Source organism: Numida meleagris, chromosome 2 (assembly GCF_002078875.1).
Source record: "Numida meleagris isolate 19003 breed g44 Domestic line chromosome 2, NumMel1.0, whole genome shotgun sequence".
NCBI classification, from domain to species: domain Eukaryota; kingdom Metazoa; phylum Chordata; class Aves; order Galliformes; family Numididae; genus Numida; species Numida meleagris.
The window spans coordinates 114,008,009-114,029,860 of NC_034410.1; the positions used below are offsets into that span (position 1 = coordinate 114,008,009).

General features: G+C 42.2%; 2 protein-coding genes across 9 annotated transcripts in view; one reads left to right on the plus strand and one right to left on the minus strand.

Moving 5' to 3' along the window:
* Positions 1 to 4,322, plus strand: part of CSPP1 (centrosome and spindle pole associated protein 1) — a 49,826-nt gene extending 45,504 nt beyond the window's left edge. For 5 of the 7 annotated variants that reach the window (XM_021388596.1, XM_021388592.1, XM_021388597.1 and 2 more), the window contains 2 exons: positions 2,336 to 2,486; positions 3,476 to 4,322. In XM_021388596.1, the coding sequence (XP_021244271.1) occupies positions 2,336 to 2,486; positions 3,476 to 3,702 (378 nt within the window). In that variant the 3' untranslated portion in view covers positions 3,703 to 4,322. The remainder of the gene's footprint in view (positions 1 to 2,335; positions 2,487 to 3,475) is intronic. The other 2 variants (XM_021388594.1, XM_021388595.1) reach the window with 1 other exon arrangement.
* ARFGEF1 (ADP ribosylation factor guanine nucleotide exchange factor 1) overlaps positions 5,389 to 21,852 on the minus strand; it is an 89,598-nt gene continuing 73,134 nt past the window's right edge. For both annotated transcript variants that reach the window (XM_021388590.1, XM_021388591.1), the window contains 13 exons: positions 21,546 to 21,718; positions 20,434 to 20,594; positions 19,688 to 19,818; positions 18,258 to 18,387; positions 17,216 to 17,351; positions 16,990 to 17,128; positions 14,188 to 14,257; positions 10,742 to 10,871; positions 9,753 to 9,892; positions 9,242 to 9,410; positions 8,469 to 8,607; positions 7,561 to 7,678; positions 5,389 to 6,825 (listed from right to left, as the gene is read on the minus strand). In XM_021388590.1, coding sequence (XP_021244265.1) covers positions 6,661 to 6,825; positions 7,561 to 7,678; positions 8,469 to 8,607; positions 9,242 to 9,410; positions 9,753 to 9,892; positions 10,742 to 10,871; positions 14,188 to 14,257; positions 16,990 to 17,128; positions 17,216 to 17,351; positions 18,258 to 18,387; positions 19,688 to 19,818; positions 20,434 to 20,594; positions 21,546 to 21,718 — 1,801 coding nt within the window. In that variant the 3' untranslated portion in view covers positions 5,389 to 6,660. The remainder of the gene's footprint in view (positions 6,826 to 7,560; positions 7,679 to 8,468; positions 8,608 to 9,241; positions 9,411 to 9,752; positions 9,893 to 10,741; positions 10,872 to 14,187; positions 14,258 to 16,989; positions 17,129 to 17,215; positions 17,352 to 18,257; positions 18,388 to 19,687; positions 19,819 to 20,433; positions 20,595 to 21,545; positions 21,719 to 21,852) is intronic.

Genomic DNA, 21,852 nt, shown 5'->3' on the forward strand with positions numbered 1-21,852 from the left:
CTTGAGGAAAAGCAGCCCCATGGATGGGTTTGCCTTTGCTTGAGGCAGGAATAACCCAGACTGTGCTGCCCTGTGCAGGGCACTACAGGGACTTTATCTCCTTCTACAGAGCATAAGAGTTTTGACTGGGCAGGGCCATCTTGACTGGCAGATCCCTGAGTGTTAACTAACCAGGTGACTTTTGCTAAATGTGTGTCCTGGTGTTGGAATGTCTGAGCACCTATTGCTCTCAAGGTAGTTTGGAACAGTCCATTGTATCACCTGTGCAACAGTGTCCATGGTCAAGTCCTTTCTTAATGGCCACCTCTTTCTTGATGGCCTGAGGTGTCATGGCCCATCGAGCTAGAAATCACCTTTGCATTGCCAGTCCAGATCTGAGTCACTTCAATCCTAGGGGCTTGATCCACCTGCTGGTTGTTCTGGTGTTCTTCAGTGATGTGACTCTTGGGTACGTGGGCATCTATGTGATGTACTGTTACAACCGTGTTCTCTACCCGGGCAGCAATATCATGCCACACTGCAGTGACCCAGATGGGTTTGCCTCCATGCTGCTGCAGGGGCTGAAATCTTTGCATGTGTTGCAGCTCACTCAAGGATAGGGATCAGGTGGTTTCCGACTCCTTTATGAGTTCTGTTGCATCCGCCTCCTGTTCTTGTGATGGCTCTGTAGCAGCTTGCTTCTTCTGACGCTTCCTCCTGCTCCCTGCTTAGGAGAAGCTGCTGCTTCCCTTACTGAGTGAGCTGACTTCTGCTTCCATTGTTTCTTCTTGGGTATCGGGGGGACCGGTGCCTGTGAGGGCTTAGCCACGGTGTCTGTTGCAGGGGTTGGATCATCCACGGTGTCTGTTGTGGGTCAGTTGCTGTCAGATCCAGAGAATGTCTCTTCCTCTTGAAGGTGCTGAATGGGGTCAAATGAGGCTAGGTAGGCCGGGCCCCGGCATGCTGCAGTGATTCACGTCTCTTTGGAAGTGCCAGGGTAGCTTTTTCAATCATTTTATCACTTTTTCAGGGTTCTGCATTTGCTGGGGGTGAAGTTGCAATGCATTGGAGGTACCCCGTGTTCCGGGTGCCTGCCCACGCCCCTCACAGCTGTCCCGCCTTGGGGCAGAGCTGTGGGTGCCGCTCTTAAACAGTTGTTCAACCTTAGACAAAACCTGAAACAGGCTCAGGAGACACAGCAATAACAACGTGCTGGTTTGAGTATCTCAAGGCTATACACAGTTCTCAGCGTTCTTATAACTGACCCGGGGGAGAGGGGTTGACTCTCAGAGAAGAAAAGGTAAAAAGTATAATTGCTAATAGTTTCCAAGAGATGGTTTCCAAAGTACAAAGGATGGCAGCAACGCTGAGTGCAGCAGTAGGCTAAGCACACAGCAGGTGCTTTTATCACATGGTGAGCGTTACATAGTACAGCAGAGAGAGAAAACCCAAAGCAACCTCTAACCAGCCCTCAGTGCTGATCAACAGCAAAACAGGGAGCAAGTACAGCAAGACGGGGATTACACAAAACAGCTTTGAGAACAACCAAAGCAGCTGTGAGAGCAACCAGAGCAGCTCTGAGAGCAAAGAAAACAGCTTTGAGAGCAACCAGAACAACTCCGAGAGCAAACAAATGAACATTGCGGCCAGCAGCTATTAAAATAATAATTACAAAAAAATTATAAACAAACTTGTTGTCGCTAACACGCTGCGGTCGGATCTGTTGTTATCTCAGGGCTGTGGGCCCTGTGTCAGGCACCAGAAGGAAGGCAGTGTTGTAACGCGGCAGCAGCTCAGCACCACGCGGTCGTTTGCTCACTCCTCCGTGGGAGCTGGGGGAGAGAAGTGGGAAAGGTAAAAGTGCAAGAACTCATGGGTTGAGGTAAGGACAGGTTCATAAGAAGGAAAAAAGGATAAGCAAAATGAAGAAAAGAATGAATAAAACAAGTGATGCACAATGCAGTGGCTCACCAGCAGCCAGCTGTACGCAGACACTCCCCGAGCAGTGGCAGCCCCTCCACCAGCTCCTCCAGTTTTACCGTTGCCTAAATTTTGTCGTATGAGATAAATAGCTCTCTGGGCAGTCAGGTCAGCTGTCCTGCTTCTGTCGCCTCCCAGCAGCTGCTGCAGCCCCAGCTCCTCGCTGGCAGGGCGGTGTGAGAAGCTGAAGTGTCCTTGACTTGGTGTAAGCACTGTTCTGCAGTAACTAAAGCACCGGTGTGCTATCATCATTACTTTCCTCCTAAATCTGAAACACGGCACCACACCAGCAACGACGAAGGAAATTAACTCTGTCCCAGCCAAACCATGACAGCTCCGTTACCGTAGGATTTGTGTGTTTTTGCATTTTCTGCAGGAAGATGGCCCACCAGCCCGGACACCGCTGCTGCGGCCTGACAGTGTTTCTTTGCACTCCGACTTCAGCCTGGATGTCGATCAGATGAAAGGCAGAAACGAAGAACGAGTGCGCAGGCTGGCCGAGCTCCAGCAGAGATCTGCTCACTTAGGTACGCTCACGTGTTAGTATTTACTACATCATCTCTAAGTAAGTACAGTGTTCATGCACTGCCTGTAGCTGAACAGAGAGCAGTTGGCTCCACCAGGAATTACTTACTGAGGTCTGTAGCTGCCTTCCAAGACAGAAACAACAAAAATAAGGTAATTTATTTGCTTAGAAACAAAGGAATCGTGGACTTTAGGTACTCTAAGTGAGAAAAGAGCACAGAGAGAATTCACTGTCTTTAGGTTCTGTTTTCTCCACTGTATGCTGTTGGTAACTGTGCCATAGCTGTAAATGCTGCAAATCCAAAAAAAGAACAGCATAGAGGAGCGCTAGGTGTCTGTCTTTTTCACGTTTATATATAATAATAGTAATAAAAAAGCATCGCTGTGATATTCCACGCTGCAGCGTGGCTAAGATACGAGGTCTGTATCGATGAGTGACCTGCAGGAACACTAACAGCCTTCAGCGTGGTAATGGACCCAGGTTCCAAAGGGAAGCAGCTGGCAGCAGGCTCACACCAAGCACACTTTTTGGAACAACGTGGCATTACAATTACTAGCTGTGCTGGAACGTGTTGCACTTGCCCTGTTTACCAGTGCTAAACTGTTTCCTGGGTGTGAACAGACTGTTCTCACCGAGCATGCTCAGCCATAACGCTGTCACTCGGTGGCTTTATTCTTCTCTGCATGTGTGTGCTGGCACGTGTGACCTGCCTCTGTGCCAGGAGGCTTGGGGTAGCGCGAGCAGCTGAGTGGGTGCACTTGGGTCTGCTCACATCAGCCCTGTGTCGGTGTGGCACAGGAGGGGCTGCTGGCATTGGGCATGGAAGGCCTATGGGGATCTACCCGCAGTGGGCACGGTCCCCCAGAACATCTGAAATGGGTCTTAAATGCATAAAAAACAGCGCTTTGAAGTTACCACTTATTTATTCCCACTTATTCCAGACAAATGAGCACGCTCAGCGTAGGGATGACGTTGCTCTTCTCCCCCCAGGTGAGGACGTTGCCCTCGGAGAAGCAGCTGACCTGCTGCAGCCCCCCCCATCCAAAGACAGCCGCCCGCCCAGTTCCACTGATTCGGTCGCTACGGAGCCCTGGCTGCGGCCAGGCACGGCAGCAACGCTCCACAAGTTCCTGGCCGAACGGCCGAGCTCGGCAAAGCTGGCTCCCGAGGGCGCGCTGCCCCTGGGCTGGCAGGGCCTCTCCACTGCGCACGGCTGAGCGCGGCCCGTGCGGAACCCACCTGTGCCTTGCAGCAGGGGAAGGGACCGTCCCGTTTGGCACTAGTGCACTTTTAGGGTCTCTCGTAGGGATAGTTGTACTCGATGTGAATAGCGTGGAGCTCTGTGTGTGATTTCAAGCAGCAATAATGAAGAAACAGAAGCGGCAGCGCGCTGGGGCCCCTCAGAGCAGGGTTCTGTAGTACGTGGCAGTGCAATAGTAAGTACTTTGGCGTCTTTGCACTTTTTATACAAGTTAGCTTCAGCCTCAGAGGTGGATTTGCTGGGAACACAGCGTGTGTGTGAATTTGATATTAAATCAGAGTTCAGTTTTAGCTTTGTTTGTAGCAAAACTTCAGGCGTGTTTGTTTGGAAATAGTGACACAACAGCAGAGGGGCAGTTTGAGCTTTTACCAAGAGTGAGTATCCTGGAGGAGGGCACTTTGGTTTCTCAGTGCTGTGGTGCCTGGGAGGCGAGCAGTTATATGGAAGAATGTCTACTAGCATTATATCTTACCTTCCTAACTTGGTTTGTGGTGGAGATACAGATAGTGTTGTATATATTTAATTTATGTTTCTGATTTAAGAGGTAATAATAAATTATTTTGTTACTAAAAATCTCGAAGGAGACTGAAGTTGCTTTAATATCACAGCTGCTCTAGCTTCCCTTCTCATGAAGGAACCCGAGTGCCAGGGCCCTCTTCAAAGCAGGAGAAACCCATGGAGCCACGGCTGAGCAGCAGCTCTGCTCTTCAGCAGTGTCTGCAGCTTTTAGCACAACCACATCCTCTCTTGCTTACATTACCCCTCCTACGGCATCCAGATGCTATTCACAATCCTCTTCGTCCTTCAAAAAAAATCCTCCACATCTTTCCTTCAAGCTTCATCTACATATCCAAAGCTCAGTTTTTGTAGATTATTATTTTTTAGATTATTATTTTTATATTAATAATTATTTTTTAATTTAAAATCACTGTCTGAAGTCCAAGTAAATGCAGCTATCACCCACGGCCTTGAGCTCCAACTGTGCGTTCCCGCCCCTCTCTGCAGCTGCTGCTAACGGCAGATTGCAGCAAGCACCGGGCTGCACACAGGGCCTGAGCACTGCAAAAACCAGAGGTCAGCATAAGAGAAATGACAAGGAGGTCTGCTTCCAGTGAACCAACAGTGAACAGCTCTTAGGCCTTTTCCACTCAAGCAATGAAGTGAGGAAGGGCATGAAAAGATCAAAAAGGTCACACAGTGAGAAATCACTACTAAAACAGGGAGTACACCACCGCTCCAGAAAGCAGGAAGGTTCTAAAAGTCACCAGCAAAAAAACCCCCAGCAAGCTTCAGTACTGAACAGCAGCTGGAAAACAGCCGTGGATAGCTGACGTAATGGAAAGCAGGCAGCGCTCTTCTTGCTCCAGCCCAGTTCACACTATGAGCAGCCTGGTCTAGTGGTTGGCGACCCTGCACTCAGCAGGGGGGTTGAAACTCGAAGATCTTTGAGGTCCTTTTCAACCCAGGCCATTCTATGAGTTCAAGCCCTCTAATTTCTGGCAGTGGCTTTTCCCTAACTCCTGCATGGACCTGCTTCCAGCAATTTCCAGAGCCCGCCGCTGCCTGCCCTGTTCCTCTCAGTTCCAAGCAGATGGAGCCGTGGCAAAGGAACGTATAAAACAAGTGCTGTGCCTTAGGCTGGTTTTGATTGCACTGATGAAAGAGTTCAAAAACTTTATTGACCTATAACCCGATTAGAGTATGCCAGATGAGAACCAAATATTGTACAGAAAGTTGTACAGAATTTTTTTACATAGAAAACTTTACATATCTGTACCATATACATTTTGTCCATCTGAAAAAAATTTCTACATCCATTGTAATACAGAATGCTTGACAATCTTGTCTTTTAACCATCAGAGCACAATTCACAGTATGAATACGTTTCCAATAAATTTAACCATCCCCAAACCATGCCCGATTTGTTACTCGAATATATTCAACATTAAATTCTGTACATCAGAGTGAAATCTACATCGAACAAAAAAAACGTGTGACAGCAGACACAACCTAGACTTGTTTGCAGTGATTCAAGTTCCAGTCCTTGAAGGATCATCGTTTTGATGGCTCGTTATACGGAGAAGCCCTACGACGAGTATGTTACAGGTAGTTAGGTCAGTCGTGATACTTCTACCTCTGCTCTCGACCCAAGTCGGCAACACTAACTGCCGGGCTACAGCGAAACCGGAAAAATCAACCACAACCCCCCAGAAAGAAACCCAAACTTCTAGTGCGTTTGGGAAACGATCAAGTGTTATGGGTTTTTGACAAATCAAAAGTACGGAAATAAAACAATTTGGGAAGAACTGTATAGTGTTCAAGAGTTTATATTACAGACCTGCATCTCTGTACATTTTCACAGAAGGATGATTACCCATGTCTCAGTCAGCCTGAGTGTGCAAAAAAATCGTAAATATCAGACATAGTTGCTAAATAACTTTTACCGTCAACAATAAACTCCTTTTTTTTCTTTTCACTATAAACATTTGATCCTTCAAAATACAGCTCTCCTGAGTTGTACTTCTTGCAGAAGCTCAAACCTTTACATACAGAGTTCTTTGGGTACGTTTTCCTTTCACACCCGCCACAAACGTCTGTTGCCGTACTGCTGCCTAGGACAGTAAAGGATGTCGCAGCCCACGCTGACGAGAGGACTGTGCTAAAAACTGGCTCTGTGCTCAGCACCAGCCAGGGCAGAGAAACCGACAGATAATCCACCAGGAAATAAAGGGACTGGAGTGTTGCAAGCCTTAATTACAGGTGTAAGCGTCTGTACCGTTCATCCTTAAGACACACGCTGCCATACAAAGAAACCATTTCTATGGATACCCAGACAGAACGGCTCAGCTACCTGGTCCTTTTATTTAGCTGAGGAGTTTCAACCTTTAACAGAGCGGTCCCCAGTCACTACGTGCTACTGCTTGCTTACTGCAGACTCTTGCTCTGGCGGCTGGGATATCTGAAAAACCACGCCGATCCGCAGGAAAAACCTTCGCAGAACAGCTCGAAGTTCAGGGATAAGGTCAAACTGCATAATTTCACACAAGAGAGGGTAGTAGAAAGACGCGTGAGCCTTGAACTGAGGAGAAAACAAACAAACAGATCCAAGTTATTCCATAACGCATCAGTACACCTCAGAAAGCCAGCCAGTGAAGAATTTTAAATGCTCTCCTAAGTCAAGGTGAGAAATCCACGACGTGACAAGCTGAAGCATCACTGTAACAGAAGCTTGCAGCGCTGGGATAAGGCTACGGCAGCTGTCAAGCCTTCCAACAGATGCTCATTGGCTGCACGCAGATCTCTAAGTCTTATTCCTCAACAGGAAGAATTTTGCCCTTATCCGTTATGTTTGTGGTTGTAATTGGCCTCCTTCACTTCAATATTTCAGCCAAGCTCTGCTAGAAATGGAGGGAGAGCTACATACAGATTTATTTAATCCAGAACTGCTTTGGAAAAGGTCAAGGTGATTCACGTTAACACTGGAAGCAAAACCAGGAGTTATTTCCAAGTACGTTGAACGCAGAACCAGCCACGAACCCTTCTCCTCGGCAGGAGAGGCATAAAAGCAACTGAAAACACATTTCTAAACCATTTTAGCATCTTTAAAATACTCTCAGACAGTTCAGCAGTCACCGCACCCCCATTCTGCAGCAGCCGTTGGTAACCATCGAGGGCAGCCACAACACAAATTTCCATAACACACAGCCCTGCAGAGCAGCAGGAACTTGTGAAGCAAAGTGCGCAGCCGTGTGCAAAGAGCGGATGGTTTGGAATGATATTTAATGCAGCATTTCAAGTAGTTCCCATTACCTACCCTTTCATCGCTTATCTTCAGGACTTTAGTCAAAAATAAGAGCAGGAGATTAGTCCAGGCTTCCCGATGACTTTCCGATGTGAGAGTAAGAAAGTAACTCAGAGCCTCACTGCAGACACTGGAGAGGAAAGACACAAACCAGTAACTCACACTGTATTTTGAGTTCTACTGCAGGCTGAGCTTTGGCTTTGTAACTAGCTACACCAGCAGAGACCTGGCCTAGAACCACATCAGTGTGGGAAAGCTACTGTAAGTCTAATTATTAATAAAAAGCAATGGCTTTGCTCGAATGAAAACCAAAGTCCTAGGACTCCAGTACTGAGCAGCAATTGCGGTGTCTGCACATCTACACAAATGGTACCAAGTGCTCTCTGAGGGGTATTACAATGCATGTGACAAAGTGATACTACGTAGACTTAAGTTAATCTCGTGCTGATGCACTTGCATAGTTTTCCATCTTTACTCCTTGGCTTATAAACCTTAAAATACTTCCATTCTTTCTCTGCCACGCTTTGAAGTCCTCTGTTATTCCAACACTTGCTTAAAGGGCTTTTAAAGTAAGAACAATCAGGTGAATCTGAATGGATTATAATTAATAGTCAACAATGAAAAAACAACATGCCAAGAGCTTCTGTGTGCCCATAGGCTCCTGAAGGCCTGTGCCCATCTCTACAGATGAGAACGAACAGCATCAATTCCCTAAAACAGCTGAAGTTACTGGGGAAAAAAAAGAAAAAGGAACAGAGTTTGATATATATATTTTTTGGTAAAAATCCCTCACCTACCCACATGCTGGGGGCCACCACCACCCAGCGTTTCCTCAAGCAAGGTTACTGTAAACAAACGAACCAAACCCAGCACATTCTTGAACAGAGATGAATTAACAGGTTCTGCTACACGGCCCTTACTTCAGTAGCCTGTGCTGGACTTCTTCCCACGCACTGGTTCGGCTTTCGTCCATGTACATGCGGAACAGAATGCGCAACCCACAGGCAAGGCTGCTCGTCTCCTGTTTCAGCAGATTTGGCTTGGATTTGCCTTTAAAACCTAGAGAAATTCAGAGAATCCATTTAGGGTTTTATTTGTTTCACTTAAATTTTTCATACCCCCTCCTGAGCACGTCCTGCACAGACAGTTAGAAAAACCATTTACTTATAATTTGTTAACATATAATATACAATACATATAAACAGAAATAATACATGTTTATACAAATATGTACATTTAAGTATGTATTTTATAACGTATATTACGTATTTATAGATTATTATTGCTAATTTTGGTGCAAGGAATAGATTAAACTGCTGTGGTACAGACATTCCATTTTCAACCTGTTTTGGAAAACAACCACATATTTCAAGAACAGCCTCGTGAGCCCCACAACGCTCCTAATGCCCTTCTGTACCTGCAGTTTCCAAACGCAGCACTCACACCTACAGCCAGCGTTTAACTTGGCACTTGTACACACCCAAAGGCAGCCCACGACATTTTTGGAAATTCAAAAGGCATCTGCATCCGTACAGATGGGGCCTCCTCCACTTAGGGGGGGGTCTCAGATTATAAATACAGCCTCGTATTCAAAATTAAATTCCAGCATTCTTATATCTTTTTTTCCCCATCAATTCAAAGCACAGTACCATGTTCTTGAACGGTATTTCTCCACAGCGACTGCCCAACTCACCTGCTTTCCAGAGAGCGGTTCTTTGCTCGTTGTTGGAATTAAACGCCTTAGCAAACCTGTGAGATTCCAGCAGACAGTCGAGGAGTTTGAAAAGCTGCTGTGATGTTAGAAAACGATACATGCCTTGATCTTGTGTATCCACGTGGACATCAAAATCTACTGCATCTCTCTAAAAAAAAAAAGAAAAAGAACTCAGGTCAGAATTGACAACTGCCTTCAGCAAGCTCCTGTGATGTCTCAATCTTACCCCGTTTCCATCTGAGCCTGTACTTAAAACTGTATGAAAAGCTGCACCCGCATCCCAGGCTGGAGACATCTCTGACCACTCGATGTTTTAACTGCAGAAGCACAGTGAACCCAATTTCACACAAGCTGTAAAAGATCTCAACAGTCTGCTGCAAGTTTTCTAGCACTTCAAGAAGCTGTAAGTTCCATGTTACAGGAGTTTATGAAACTTTATCCGCTTGAGAAAAAGCTGTTAAAAAGAGATATACCCGTAAACTTTACTTACTTGTGCCGCCGCTAGATTCTCTGCATCCTCTTTTTTGCTAGTTGCAGGGAAGAACACAATATTGTCAATAGTCTGAATGAGTTCCAGTTGTACAACGCACTTGATCAGAAGAGCAGCAAATAACTTCTGTTCCGGAAATTCTTTGAAAAAAGGAAAAGAAATTGTTTCTTAGCTTAAAACACTACAGTACCATCTTACTTTTCAAAGCTGTTCTTCTGTTTATTCCTAAACAGCTCAACTTCCAGCACATAAACCAACTCTGGAATCTGCCCGTCTAAATTATTTTCCTAAAAACAGGGCTGATGACCACGTGAACAAGGAAGGCTTTAGGAAAAGTTCGGAAATGATTTTTTAAGTCACCTGCCATGTACTGGACCAATATTCAGCACCGCAAAAAAATCACCCAGATAAGTGACCTTGTTTTTAGCAACAGTGCAATAGCCAGAAGCAGCAGCTGTGAGACTGCCCACAGGCAGAGGAGGCAGAAGACAACACTGGTATCACAGATGCTTGCTTGTACTCGGGGCAGTAATAACCACAAGGCAAGAGCATTTTAGGCAACACCACAAAACTTCATGCAAGCGTCTTAAAGGTTTGATACACTCTCTTCAAATCTGTCTACATACACTTGTTTTCAGCTATCCATTCTGTTGCGTTCTACACAGAAAGAAATTTGCCCTTACGAAGAAAAATTACTCATTGATACAGCATTGTAAGGAGAGCACAATTTTTAATATTTTGCACTGAGTAAAAAGCCTACAAAAGCCAGCAGCTTAACTCTACGTTTTTAATGCACAGCTCGAAAATGCAGACCCCGCAATATCCCAAAGGAATTCTGTCATACAGCATGGAGACAAAAACATAGTCCATGCAATTTTTTTCCACATGATGTTTCTTATATTACAGTTGGAGCTACAACTAAAGACATCAGACACCTGCTAAGTACCACCCAGCTGATACAAGATACCAAACTGCTAAGAGACACGCACTTGCTGTTGATCTGGCTTTGCTCACTTCTTCACCTCCTGTGGGCACTGCACTGGGTTGATGTGGGCGTCCGTCTGAAGATCTCGGTTGAACTGTATCATGAATATCTACAGACTTCTGGGAGATTGTATCCTGTAAGGAAACACCCAAAAATTATTTACAGAGAACTTCTGTGAGCCGATCATCAACAGCGGTGTGCTTCTTACACAGCAAGTCAATGAGCATATTTTGGATATTTCTTTTTGTATGTCAGCCAATGGTTAGAATCACAGAATCACAGAATGGCTTGGGTTGCAAGGGACCTCAAGGATCATCAAGCTCCAACCCCCTGCCACAGGCAGGGCCACCAACCTCCAGATCTGGTACTAGACCAGGCTGCCCAGGGCCCCATCCAACCTGGCCTTGAAAACCTCCAGGGACGGAGCATCCACAGCTTCTCTGGGCAGCCTGTTCCAGCACCTCACCACTCTCTGTGAAGAATTTCCCCGACATCCAATCTAAACCTTCCCTCCTTGAGCTTACAACCATTTCTCCTTGTCCTATCACTATCTACCTGAGTTAGTTTGACTTCTACCAGATTAAGCACATCAGGTTGATGCAAGGTTCTGATACCTGGAAATGCCATATCTTTAACGGCTTCCAGAAGAGCTATGTTCCTTTCTAACAGGTGAAAACAAACACACAGCTCTAATCACAACTCCATACAACACGAGGTGTTGTCATATTTGCCCTTACTCCTTTCAACATTCTTAATTATAAGCTCCTAAGAACATGCTTGTTAGAGGTACAGGAATTTGCCACAGTAAAATGGAGAGGGAGGAGGATACCCAATGACTCTGAGAGGTAACTATCACTTTCTTTTTGCCTTTGCTTTTATAAATGTCTTTTTCTAGCCTAAGTGAATGGAAAGTATTAAAATCAACTGTAACGTTCATTGCTTTCATGTTAGAAAGCAATCGCAGAAATGGCGTAACTGTAATTAATCAAATATGTTCATTAACTGCAATTTATTACCGATCCTTTCAATAACCCAGCATTTCTGGCATTTGTTCCCTAAATTACACTGGAGTTGTATTGTTAGCAAGATTTAAATCCAGACATACACACTTCCTATAAAGCACATACCACGTTATCATACCAATAAATAACCAAGGGTTTTTAATCTTTATTAGTACAAAATATATAAGTATACTTTAAAAGTATAAATATACTTTTAACAGTTTAACATATTATAGTTAGTTCCAATATATATGGCCCTCAGAGGTCCCTTCCAACTCTAAGGATTCTACAATTCTATATGAAGTGCTGTTATAATCAGAAGAATTAAATGGAAACATTTAAAGTCCTCAAAAATCGTCTTACCAAAAGAAAGCATCCAAAATCTATCTCCTCGAACACTACTACACAAGTTTTGTTATTTTTGAAGTAAAGTTGTCAAGTGTCTTTTTACACTGAAGACAAAAGGTGTTTTAAAAATATTCATGTTAAACTATTTAAAAGAGAAAAGATCTTTCAGTTTATTCATGATTAAGACTAACGTTTGCGTGTTACCGTATTTGATACAAATGCGTCATTTAGATCAAATATTTTTAGTGGTTTAATGTATAAAACAAGTGAGTCACACAGTGACACTGACATAAAGCACACATATAATGAAGTATTAAGCCACCAGTAACACGTTCTGTTGTAATTATGCATACCTCCACGAAGAGAAATGGAGAAAGTCAGTCTCTTCTAGTAAAAAACTGTTTTGTGACCTTATCCCTGAACAAATTCTTACCCAATATTTTACTAATCTATAAAGAACATCAGCCAACTATCTTACCCAAAAGCTACAATATTTCTCACCAGCAGTTGCTGATGCAGCTACAGGGCTAAACCTTGCAGGCAAATCCAAACTTTGTATGAGTTTATTCAATCACTCCTAAGAAACCTGATGATTCTTTATCATAGAATCATAGAATGGTCTGGGTTGAAAAGGACCTCAAAGATAATCGAGTTTCAAACCCACTGCTGTGGGCAGGGTCGCCAGCCACTAGACCAGCTGCCCAGAGCCACATCCAGCCTGGCCTTGAATGCTTCCAGGGATGGGGCATCCACAACCTCCTTGGGCAACCTGCTCTAGTGCGTCACCACCCTCTGTATGAAAAACTTCCTCCTAATATCTAACCTAAACCTCCATGTCCAAGTTTAAAACCATTCCTCCTTGTCCTATCACTATCCACCCATGTAAACAGTCGTTCCCCCTCCTGTTTATACGCTCCCTTCAAGAATTGGAAGGCCTCAATGAGGTCTCCCCGGAGCCTTCTCTTCTCCAAACTAAACAAGCCCAGTTCCCTCAGCCTTTCTTCATAGGAGAGGTGCTCCAGCCCTCTGATCATCTTGGTGGCCCTTCTCTGAACTCATTCCAAGAGCTCTGCGTCTTTCTTGTGCTGGGGTCCCCAGGCCTGGATGCAGTACTCCAGATGGGGCCTCACAAGAGCTGAGTAGAGGGGGACAATTCTATATGTTTGCTGTTTTAAACACTCACGTTTGAGTTCTTACTATCAGAGAAAATTTGAAGAAAAAAAATCAATTTGATTTTGGGAGTCTTTCCACTTCCAGCGTTTTCTCATCATGACGATATATCAGAGTTAATATTTAACAAAACAAAATAGAAACCAGTCCCCACACCAGAAAGCAATCCGCACCCTAAATATAGCATTACCTATGGTGAAGATGTACCAGAAAAAGGATATTACCCCAAACATAAGCACTTAATGACCTGCAGCCAACCTTTTGGAGCCTGCTTTGAAGACTGTAACAAATAGAGACTTTTCTTTCTCAGCTCCTTGCTAATTTTAATTATTAAGCAGTACCATGCCTGGAAAAATCTTTCTATTTAAATAAAAACTAAAAGTTGAGTTTAAACGAAGTATGCTTTGTGCTTACTCTACATCACGCAGAACCATAGGTTTGGTTTGGAAGGGACCATTAAGATCATCCAGTTCCAACCCCCTGCTATAGGCAGGGACACCTCCCTCTCAACCAGGTTGCTCAGAGCCCCATCCAGCCTGGCCTTCAATGCTTCCAGGGAGGGGGCACCCACAACCTCACAGGGCAACCTGTTCCAGTGTCTCACCACCCTCACAGCAAAGAACTTCTTCTTAATATCTAGTCTAAACCTACCCCCTTCCAGTTTAAAACCGTCTCCCCTAGTCCTGTTGCTACCTGCCCTTAAAACTAGTCCCTCCCCGGCTTTCCTGTAGGTCCCCTTCAGGTACTGGAAGGCCGCTATAAGGTCCCCCTGGAACCTTCTCTTCTCCAGGCTGAAGAGCCCCAGCTCTCTCAGCCTGTCCTCGTAGGGGAGGTGCTCCAGCCCTCTGATCATCTTCATAGCCCTCCTCTGGACCTGACATATTTGTACTGAAATCCTGAAAGCTTTTAAAGTATTTATTTAGCAGCTTACCAGTTTTTCTTTTGCATCAGAGGGTGATACAGGGCCAAAACCCCCACTGACCGGCTTCCAAGTCAGCAGCCTTGAAAATGCAAAATCAGTAACATAAATAAATTAGTGAGCATAAAATAATACCCAGAACCGATACTCTAGCAGGCAAACCACTCTAAATATGGCGGTTGGTTTGTTTTCAAAGTTAAGTTCAAGGAAGCAAAACGTAAGTAGTGGATACAGACAACTCCATAAATTAATGAACTAATTTCACTTTCAAGGAGTAAAATACATACATTTTGTTCTTTCATACACATTGAAAAATTTCAGTGTTGGTTTTTTGAACTTCTGCATTTCTGCCAGTTGCCTCTGATGGACAACTAGACTCTGTGGTTGCTTTTTTTTTTTTAAACATAATAGAGATTCAGTTCTAGGCGGAATAGCAGTACTGTAGTGTCATTAGTTCTCTCACATTGCCTTAAGCTTTGCTCAGAACATGGACTGAATTTACCCACCCCAGGCTAAGTCAGCATGCTGTGCAGACCCCTCTACCAATCTCTATTTGGGGTATGTTCCAGCATTATGGTTCCATTTACACTTAAAAGTAGACATTTCCCGTTAAAATTCAACACATTCATTTCAGTTCATTGCTGTTATGAGGCAACAAGACACAGTATTTCTGATCTCTCTCCTGCTATTTTCCTATAGCATGCTGCTGTCTCAAGGCTTTGTGCCTCAAGCACTTAAAGTTTCTTCACTAACTGTACTTTATGGAGGCTGTCTGTGCCTGACAAGAATCGAAGGAGATCGGGGGGTTAAATAACCTAAGTGGGCACATCATTGCTATCACATGTATTGCTGGAAAGTAACTTATTTGTCATTGTTAGTATCTCAAACTATTTAGCACGTATGTACAGAATGAGGCCGTAAGCTGCATATGGCACTACTTGAACGTTTTTGTTTGCATTTCATAAGTGAGATCTTTCCAAAAGCGTTAAGGATCCTAACTTGACACATCACTGATCTCCATATAACTGAAATAAGACAAATCACAGAAAATGAAAAGAAAATCTAAAGACATGTAAGTGAGGCAACAAAGGAGAGCAAATAACTGAATTGGTTCTTGAAAGCTACCAGGACACAAGCTGCAGATTACTTTGGATCACAGGTTAAGACTTGACAGCCAAAAATAAGTTAGACTAGACTTAAAATTCCATCTGCTAAGGGGGGCATTAGAATGAGCCAGCAGAGCCAGGTCATCGCAAGCTGTGCTAGGAACCAATTCACCAGAACAAGAGGGCATTCACTCTGGCTTTCTTAGTGCCAGCAAGCCAAGACTTGGCTCAGAATGAAAAAGAAACCAGTACAAAGTTTCCATTAAAAGTATGAATAAATATCTGTGTATCATCAACACATTTTTTTTTTGCCCATATGAAAACTTCAGCTTTATTAAGGCTTCAGCTTTAATAAAACACATTAAGGGCAAGAGACTATTTGTAAGTAGCTTTGTGTCACCAAGCAAGTGCTCAGATAAAAGCAAGCCATGGGAAAGAAAACTGATTACAGCTCAAGGGAATACTTGTGTATAAAATCCAAGCGTGAATTCCTTAACCCTGCAGAAGTTAGGAGACTCCCAGCAATAAAAGAAGGGATAACATAATGGAAGTTCCTAAAGAAGGCTTAAAAAGATTTTAAGAGCTGGGAAATAAAGTATGGAAATCTGTGGAAGGAAATAATGCATACTTTTCGCCACACAGCTCTAGGATACCAAGAGTATTTTGAATACGTCTAAAGATGAGGATATGCCATATGCTGCTCTCAAACAGTTTCTAGTATACAACTGTAACGCTACCCAGAAGCGTATGCTTTGATCTTACCTGGAAACCAAAGCCAGCGCTCTGCTAGAACATGTTCTGCTTTCGAACTATGGGACATAGTAAGTTAGGGCTAATTTAACTGGACTTTGAAACCCTATCTCCGGGTATAAATTTTTAATTTTGGCAGTTACCAAAATGCATATAAATTGCTATCTCCCTGATTTTACAGCTTTACTTCAATAATTTTTTAAATGTAATTAATTCACACCTACTCATGTAGAAAAGTAGATGAGGCAGTTACATATGGACTAACTTAGGTTTCTTCTGGTCAGAACTAAGTGTTGCCCAGAAGCAAATGCTAAGAACTACCTCATAGACATAGCACACGTACTAATGTAGCAACCCAACATCATCAGGCTTGATAATAAGTAGTGCTTCAACTCAGTGGTGCTGGAGCAAGAACCAAACAAGAAAATCTGGTCTCTTGTTTACTGTTACTCTGCTCTATGATGTGTGTGTATTACGTATTAACTTAGTACAGCCTCATTCTTAGACAGCTTCACACAGAACAGTAACAAAAAAGGAAAGAGCATTACAAAGTATGGGTGTTCATTTTCTTAATAAGATTAGGGTTCAAAAAAAACCAACCAAAAAAAATATGATGGATGCTAACCACCAACCGTAGAGACTTCAATCTGTAAGGTAATTGCAGCATTGTAACTAGCATTTTTTGAAGAAAACTAGACTGTGGAAAAAAATGGACCAAAAAAGCTGATAGTATTTCTCAAAAGAGCCCCTGTTTTGAGACTGAATAAAGCTACAGATACTGTATCTCCCATATGGTATTTCTAGTTTTTAACAGTTTATCATTTACAATGCAGAAAAAATCATTCCAGCACCTAGCAGCTTTCTGTTACCTCACCTATGGGATATCTAACAGTTTGAAACCAGTAACTGTCATCCAGCTAAACTATTTTACAAAGCGAAGCATTAGCAGTCCTCTTACGCATGAGGAATTGTAGTTTTGAAGATGTCCAGCATGCAAGTGCAAGTTTTATCCCAGATTTCTAGGGTAAACTTTTCGCCATTTAGGATGACAACATTCTCCAAACAGTTCGTACCAGACCGTGCTAGTTGTTCGTTGTCTGGAAAAGACAAACAGGGCATTTGTTTATTTGCTTTCAACATAGTAAGATGTCAGCATTGTTTAACATAATTTGGTACAGTCCTACCTTGCTGCACACACCAGTAGAGCTGTGCAAATATATCATCCAAGAGAACATCGCTAAGTACTTCCAGATACTGTGTGAATACATCACATATGGCATAAAGTGCATGGTTGCAAGTAGTCGTCATCCATTCAGCTTTCTAGGAAGGTTAGAAGAAAAAGTAAGAACTTGGTTTAAGATGAAGCTTTTAGGATGCATCTCCCTGCAGGTACATAAACACATAGTTATGCAATTTCCTTTATGGTGACATGCCATTCCTTTCTACCTCAGACTCCTCAAACTTACAGCCCTCAACTTTTGCTTTGCTCATCAGTGGGTTTCAAACAAACTACGGAAACAGACAACTACTCTTAGAGACCAAGCTGCAGAACTAACAAATGTTCATCCTCACTGAGATTGAAAGCAAACTTAGCGTGTACCCTAGCTCAATAGTTTAACACCAAGCTAAGCTTTCTGTGTCTCTAAACATTTTCTAAATTATAAAAATTTAGAGAGCTGTTCTTCTATAAATAGCCAGATGAAGCTTCCCAAACAGTTGACAATGCTAAGACTAATAATTTAAACATAATTTAAACATCATTTAGCCATTTCTGTTTCACTTGTCTGAATAGTATCTGCTTGCAGGGTCAGAAGGGTGCAGCGAAAGCAGCGCTGTCTTTTATTTTCCAGTCATCAGAAAGTTTTGAACTAGCAGAACTAATTTCTCCTAATTGTGACTTCACTCCCGATTACAGGCTTGTTGCCATGAAATGATGCACACCTGATCTGACATCACATGTAGATGCTGAGGTTCTGAGAAACCCTAAATATATTGTATTTTATACTATTCTCCCACTGTCTGAAGCATAAACTACCGCTCCTTTTACACATGTGGCTTAAAACTATGGGAAGAATAACAATACATCTGACAGAATGCTAATAAAATAAAGTAAGGAATGGAGAAAAACGGGTCAATGGTGCAATTTTTAAGGGATGCCTCACATGGCTTGATAAGCTGTATTACTGAACATGTTTCCTATGTAAATTCTCCCATTTCTTTTTTCACCTCAGTCTGCTGTTCTGGCAGTTTCATGTTGTCAAATATCCTGAAGACGATACGAAATAAATCTTGCCACCAGTGTTTCTCGTACGTATGGCCGTATGTCTTCATTATCTCAAACATTACTGTTAAGCCCCTGAAACGAAGAGAGAACAACAATATTAAGAGCTATAACAAGATATGCAAAAGACCAAGTACATCCGGACAGCAGCAGCAAACTCAAATATTATGAAGAACATTGTATGGCAACCTGGTAAATGTGTGTATCAGTCACATCAATACACTACAATTAACTTTGAAAGCAGTTTGAAACGTACTTTACAGTCATAGGCAATAGCGAGACAGTAGTAGTCATTTCAAATAGGATTACAACTTATACAAAGGACTATAAAACCAAAGGAACAAGTATTTCTAGGCAAGAAATATGTATTTAGCATTAGAACTCCAACAGAATGTGTCTTGTAAAGGGAAAAAAAAACATTCAAGGAAAAGAAGTAGGTATTACGTGCAATTGGAGTACAACTTTGCTTTTTCAACTGTTTCTGCAACCCTCAACCAAATAATACATCTCTGTGTAAGAAAAGTTTGTAAACTGCCAAGATATGATACACAAGACAAGTGAGGGCAGGCAGAACTGGAGTCACAAGTACTATCAAAAACAAAGGAAGATTCCAACAGAACTTAGCTGTTGGGTTCCACTAACACAAAATCTAGTCGTTGTGTGGAGCACTTTACATTTCTTTAGTCAAAATAACACCAGAGACCTGATACAAGGTTTACCCAGGTCAACTATGACAAATAATAAAACTGAATGCGTAACGAGCATACATCACAGAATCTAACATCCTACATTTATATTTACTAAAGAAAAGAACAGAGAAGATCAGTACTGCTGCTGGAGAAACACAGATTTGGATATTCATCCAACATAATGCCCTGTGTAAAAAAAAAAAAAAAGGCCAGCTGATAGTTTACAGCCGACCTTCCACATCAAAATAATGTTTGATTGTTATACAATAGCGAAGTTAAATTTGAGTTTTACATACTTCTACGTTCTATGCATAAACTGTCTCCATATCATCTAATGGAGGACTTGAGCTGGGCTGTTTTAAATAATTTACAAGTTCAGTGATAAATCAACTGTTAATAGTATATACATTTCTAATCTTCAAGATTTTATGGTTACTCATCCTAAACAAGCACTGAAGATGTGCTCAAATATTTAGAAGGTAAACATTTCACATGTGAAAACAGAATTTCTACATTCCAACATCTACTTAAAAGGTGTTTTTAGCAAGTCTAATCTTCCCACAGTGATATCACATATTAAATACATGAGTCATTTTACACTGGTTACATTCATTAAGAGAGTTGTTTCTACTTTTAAAGTGTAAAGTAAGCCTTCGAGAATTTGAATTACAAATACTGATTGTTACCTGGTTCTTACATCTAATTTGCATCTATTGATGATACAGGATAACTCAAACAGAATTGGGAACCATCCTCTCACCCACACTCTGTCTTCGGGAGCTACATTCATATCATCACTTGTATATTCCTTGAATGCCTTTAGAAGCAAACACAGCGTTATGTGGAGCCAGTGCAATTCTTCACAAACAAAACACAAGTTGGACTAGAAATAGCCTCTACCACAGTAGTGCTGTACTAATACTACTGTACTGGTATTACAGCCTGATAGCTCAGGTGAGAAGGTGAACTGTTTCTTGAAGTAATGCTTAATACACTATGAAAACTCAAAAATAAACTAAATGATAGATTCAAACATTAGGTTTTGCTTGCTGTTAACTCTGAGTCTCTTACTCTGTTCTGCAGAGACAACACTGAAGTAAGGATCTACTATCACTTAAGGAGATCAAGCATTTTTGCTTATGTCATTATACACTAACATTTCTTAGTACAAAGCAGATCCTGAAATTTGCTCATCTCCAGCATCCTCAGGAAAACCAACAGATGAACTAGGAAGATGGGAGGCAAGACGGAGAGAAATTTGCTAATAACTTTAAAACAAACGGCATTTTATATCCCCGTTCCTTCTGAATAAAGTAATTTTATCACTGATCTCTGAAACTTGAAGCAAAGCCAATAAGATTAGCACAACTGATTTTTTCCTTATTAAAACGCTGTTCATGAAGAAAATCAATTTAATTAATACAGACTGTACCTGAGGTCTATCAGATACATATTTTGCACAGTGGCGAATGAGGCGGATGGCTTCCATACTGGTATCTGGAAATGCTGCATTGCAGGCAAATTCAGACAAGCACTTCACTGCATCCTGGAAAGAATCTATGGTTGCTGGGAAGTGTTTTTCAAACACAATTGCTGGGAAAAAAAAAATGTAAACAGAAGAAAAAGTAATGCTTCAAAAATCTACTAATCCTAATATGAACTCATTGTAATAGAAGTCACGAGAGGTTGGTTCATCGACCGGTGTTGTGAAAGGTTTGGTTACTAATCAAAACTAAAACATCAATGCTCAACAAAAATAATCACTTTGAAAGCATTATGTTTTGATAGTAGATGCCAAAAATGAATCAAGGTAGCAAACAGACTAAAGGAGTTTGCAGTTAAACAAGAAGAGAGCAATAGGCTTACTGCTTAGCACCAGGTCTGTGACTGGAGCTTCAGAGGGCTACCTAAAACAGTGTGATTCATTTTCCCTCACAATATGGTCCTCCGGTCTTGATTTTTAAACAGGAGGAATTTTGAAGGAATAGAACATTCAGAATAAAATGCTGAAAACGTTATAGGAACTTGCAGATGTTGATACGGAATAAGAGAGCTCTCTTGGCATTTAGAGTCTGAGTTCTAGATCAGAATGGAAAAAAACCTGTAGTTCCACCTATCTCAGCAGAGCTGTGCTCGAACACAGTTCAGAAAAAATGAGAAAGATAAGCAAACAACGTAATAGCAAAATGACTGCGCAGTTTGTTGTTGTGTCTTTTTTCCCCTGGAAAAAAAAATAAAATTGCTACACTAAAATGAAAAAGTACAGATCAAGGAAAATAATCTAAGGCTTGACTGGTTTTACTATAGAAGACTATAAGCAGTCAAATGTTTCAAAAGACGTAAAGGAAGACAGATGACAGCGACCCGACTGAATTACATCAGGAAGAATTTCACCAGAATATTGTTTGTGAAATATGTAACATTGTCTCCTAAAGCATCCAGTGAGCTTTACTACGCAGGCTGTAGAAGCCAGGGAGAAACAAAGCTTCTCAGCCTTCCGAGTCACAAACACTTTCACGATGTTTGATCATCATCAGTACTCACTGACAATGTGTCCTGTAGTCTGGAATGCAAGTTCCACTATGCTTTCATCCTGATCCGAGGCAGCCAAATGAAAAACTGAAAAAATATTCTTCCAGCCAGAACGGATGTTAGCAGCTTGGGAATTTACCATCTGCGCTATGCACCGCACAACCATGTCTCGAATAGTAGGAGACCTGAATGAAGACGAAAAATGGTAATTGTTTCAACTAAATTAAGCAATTAGGATGTTATCACTCTTCGGCAACTGATTTTACAGAAGCAATCTGAAATGTTAACTGCGAAAGTTGGTGCTTATGATCCCAAGGGA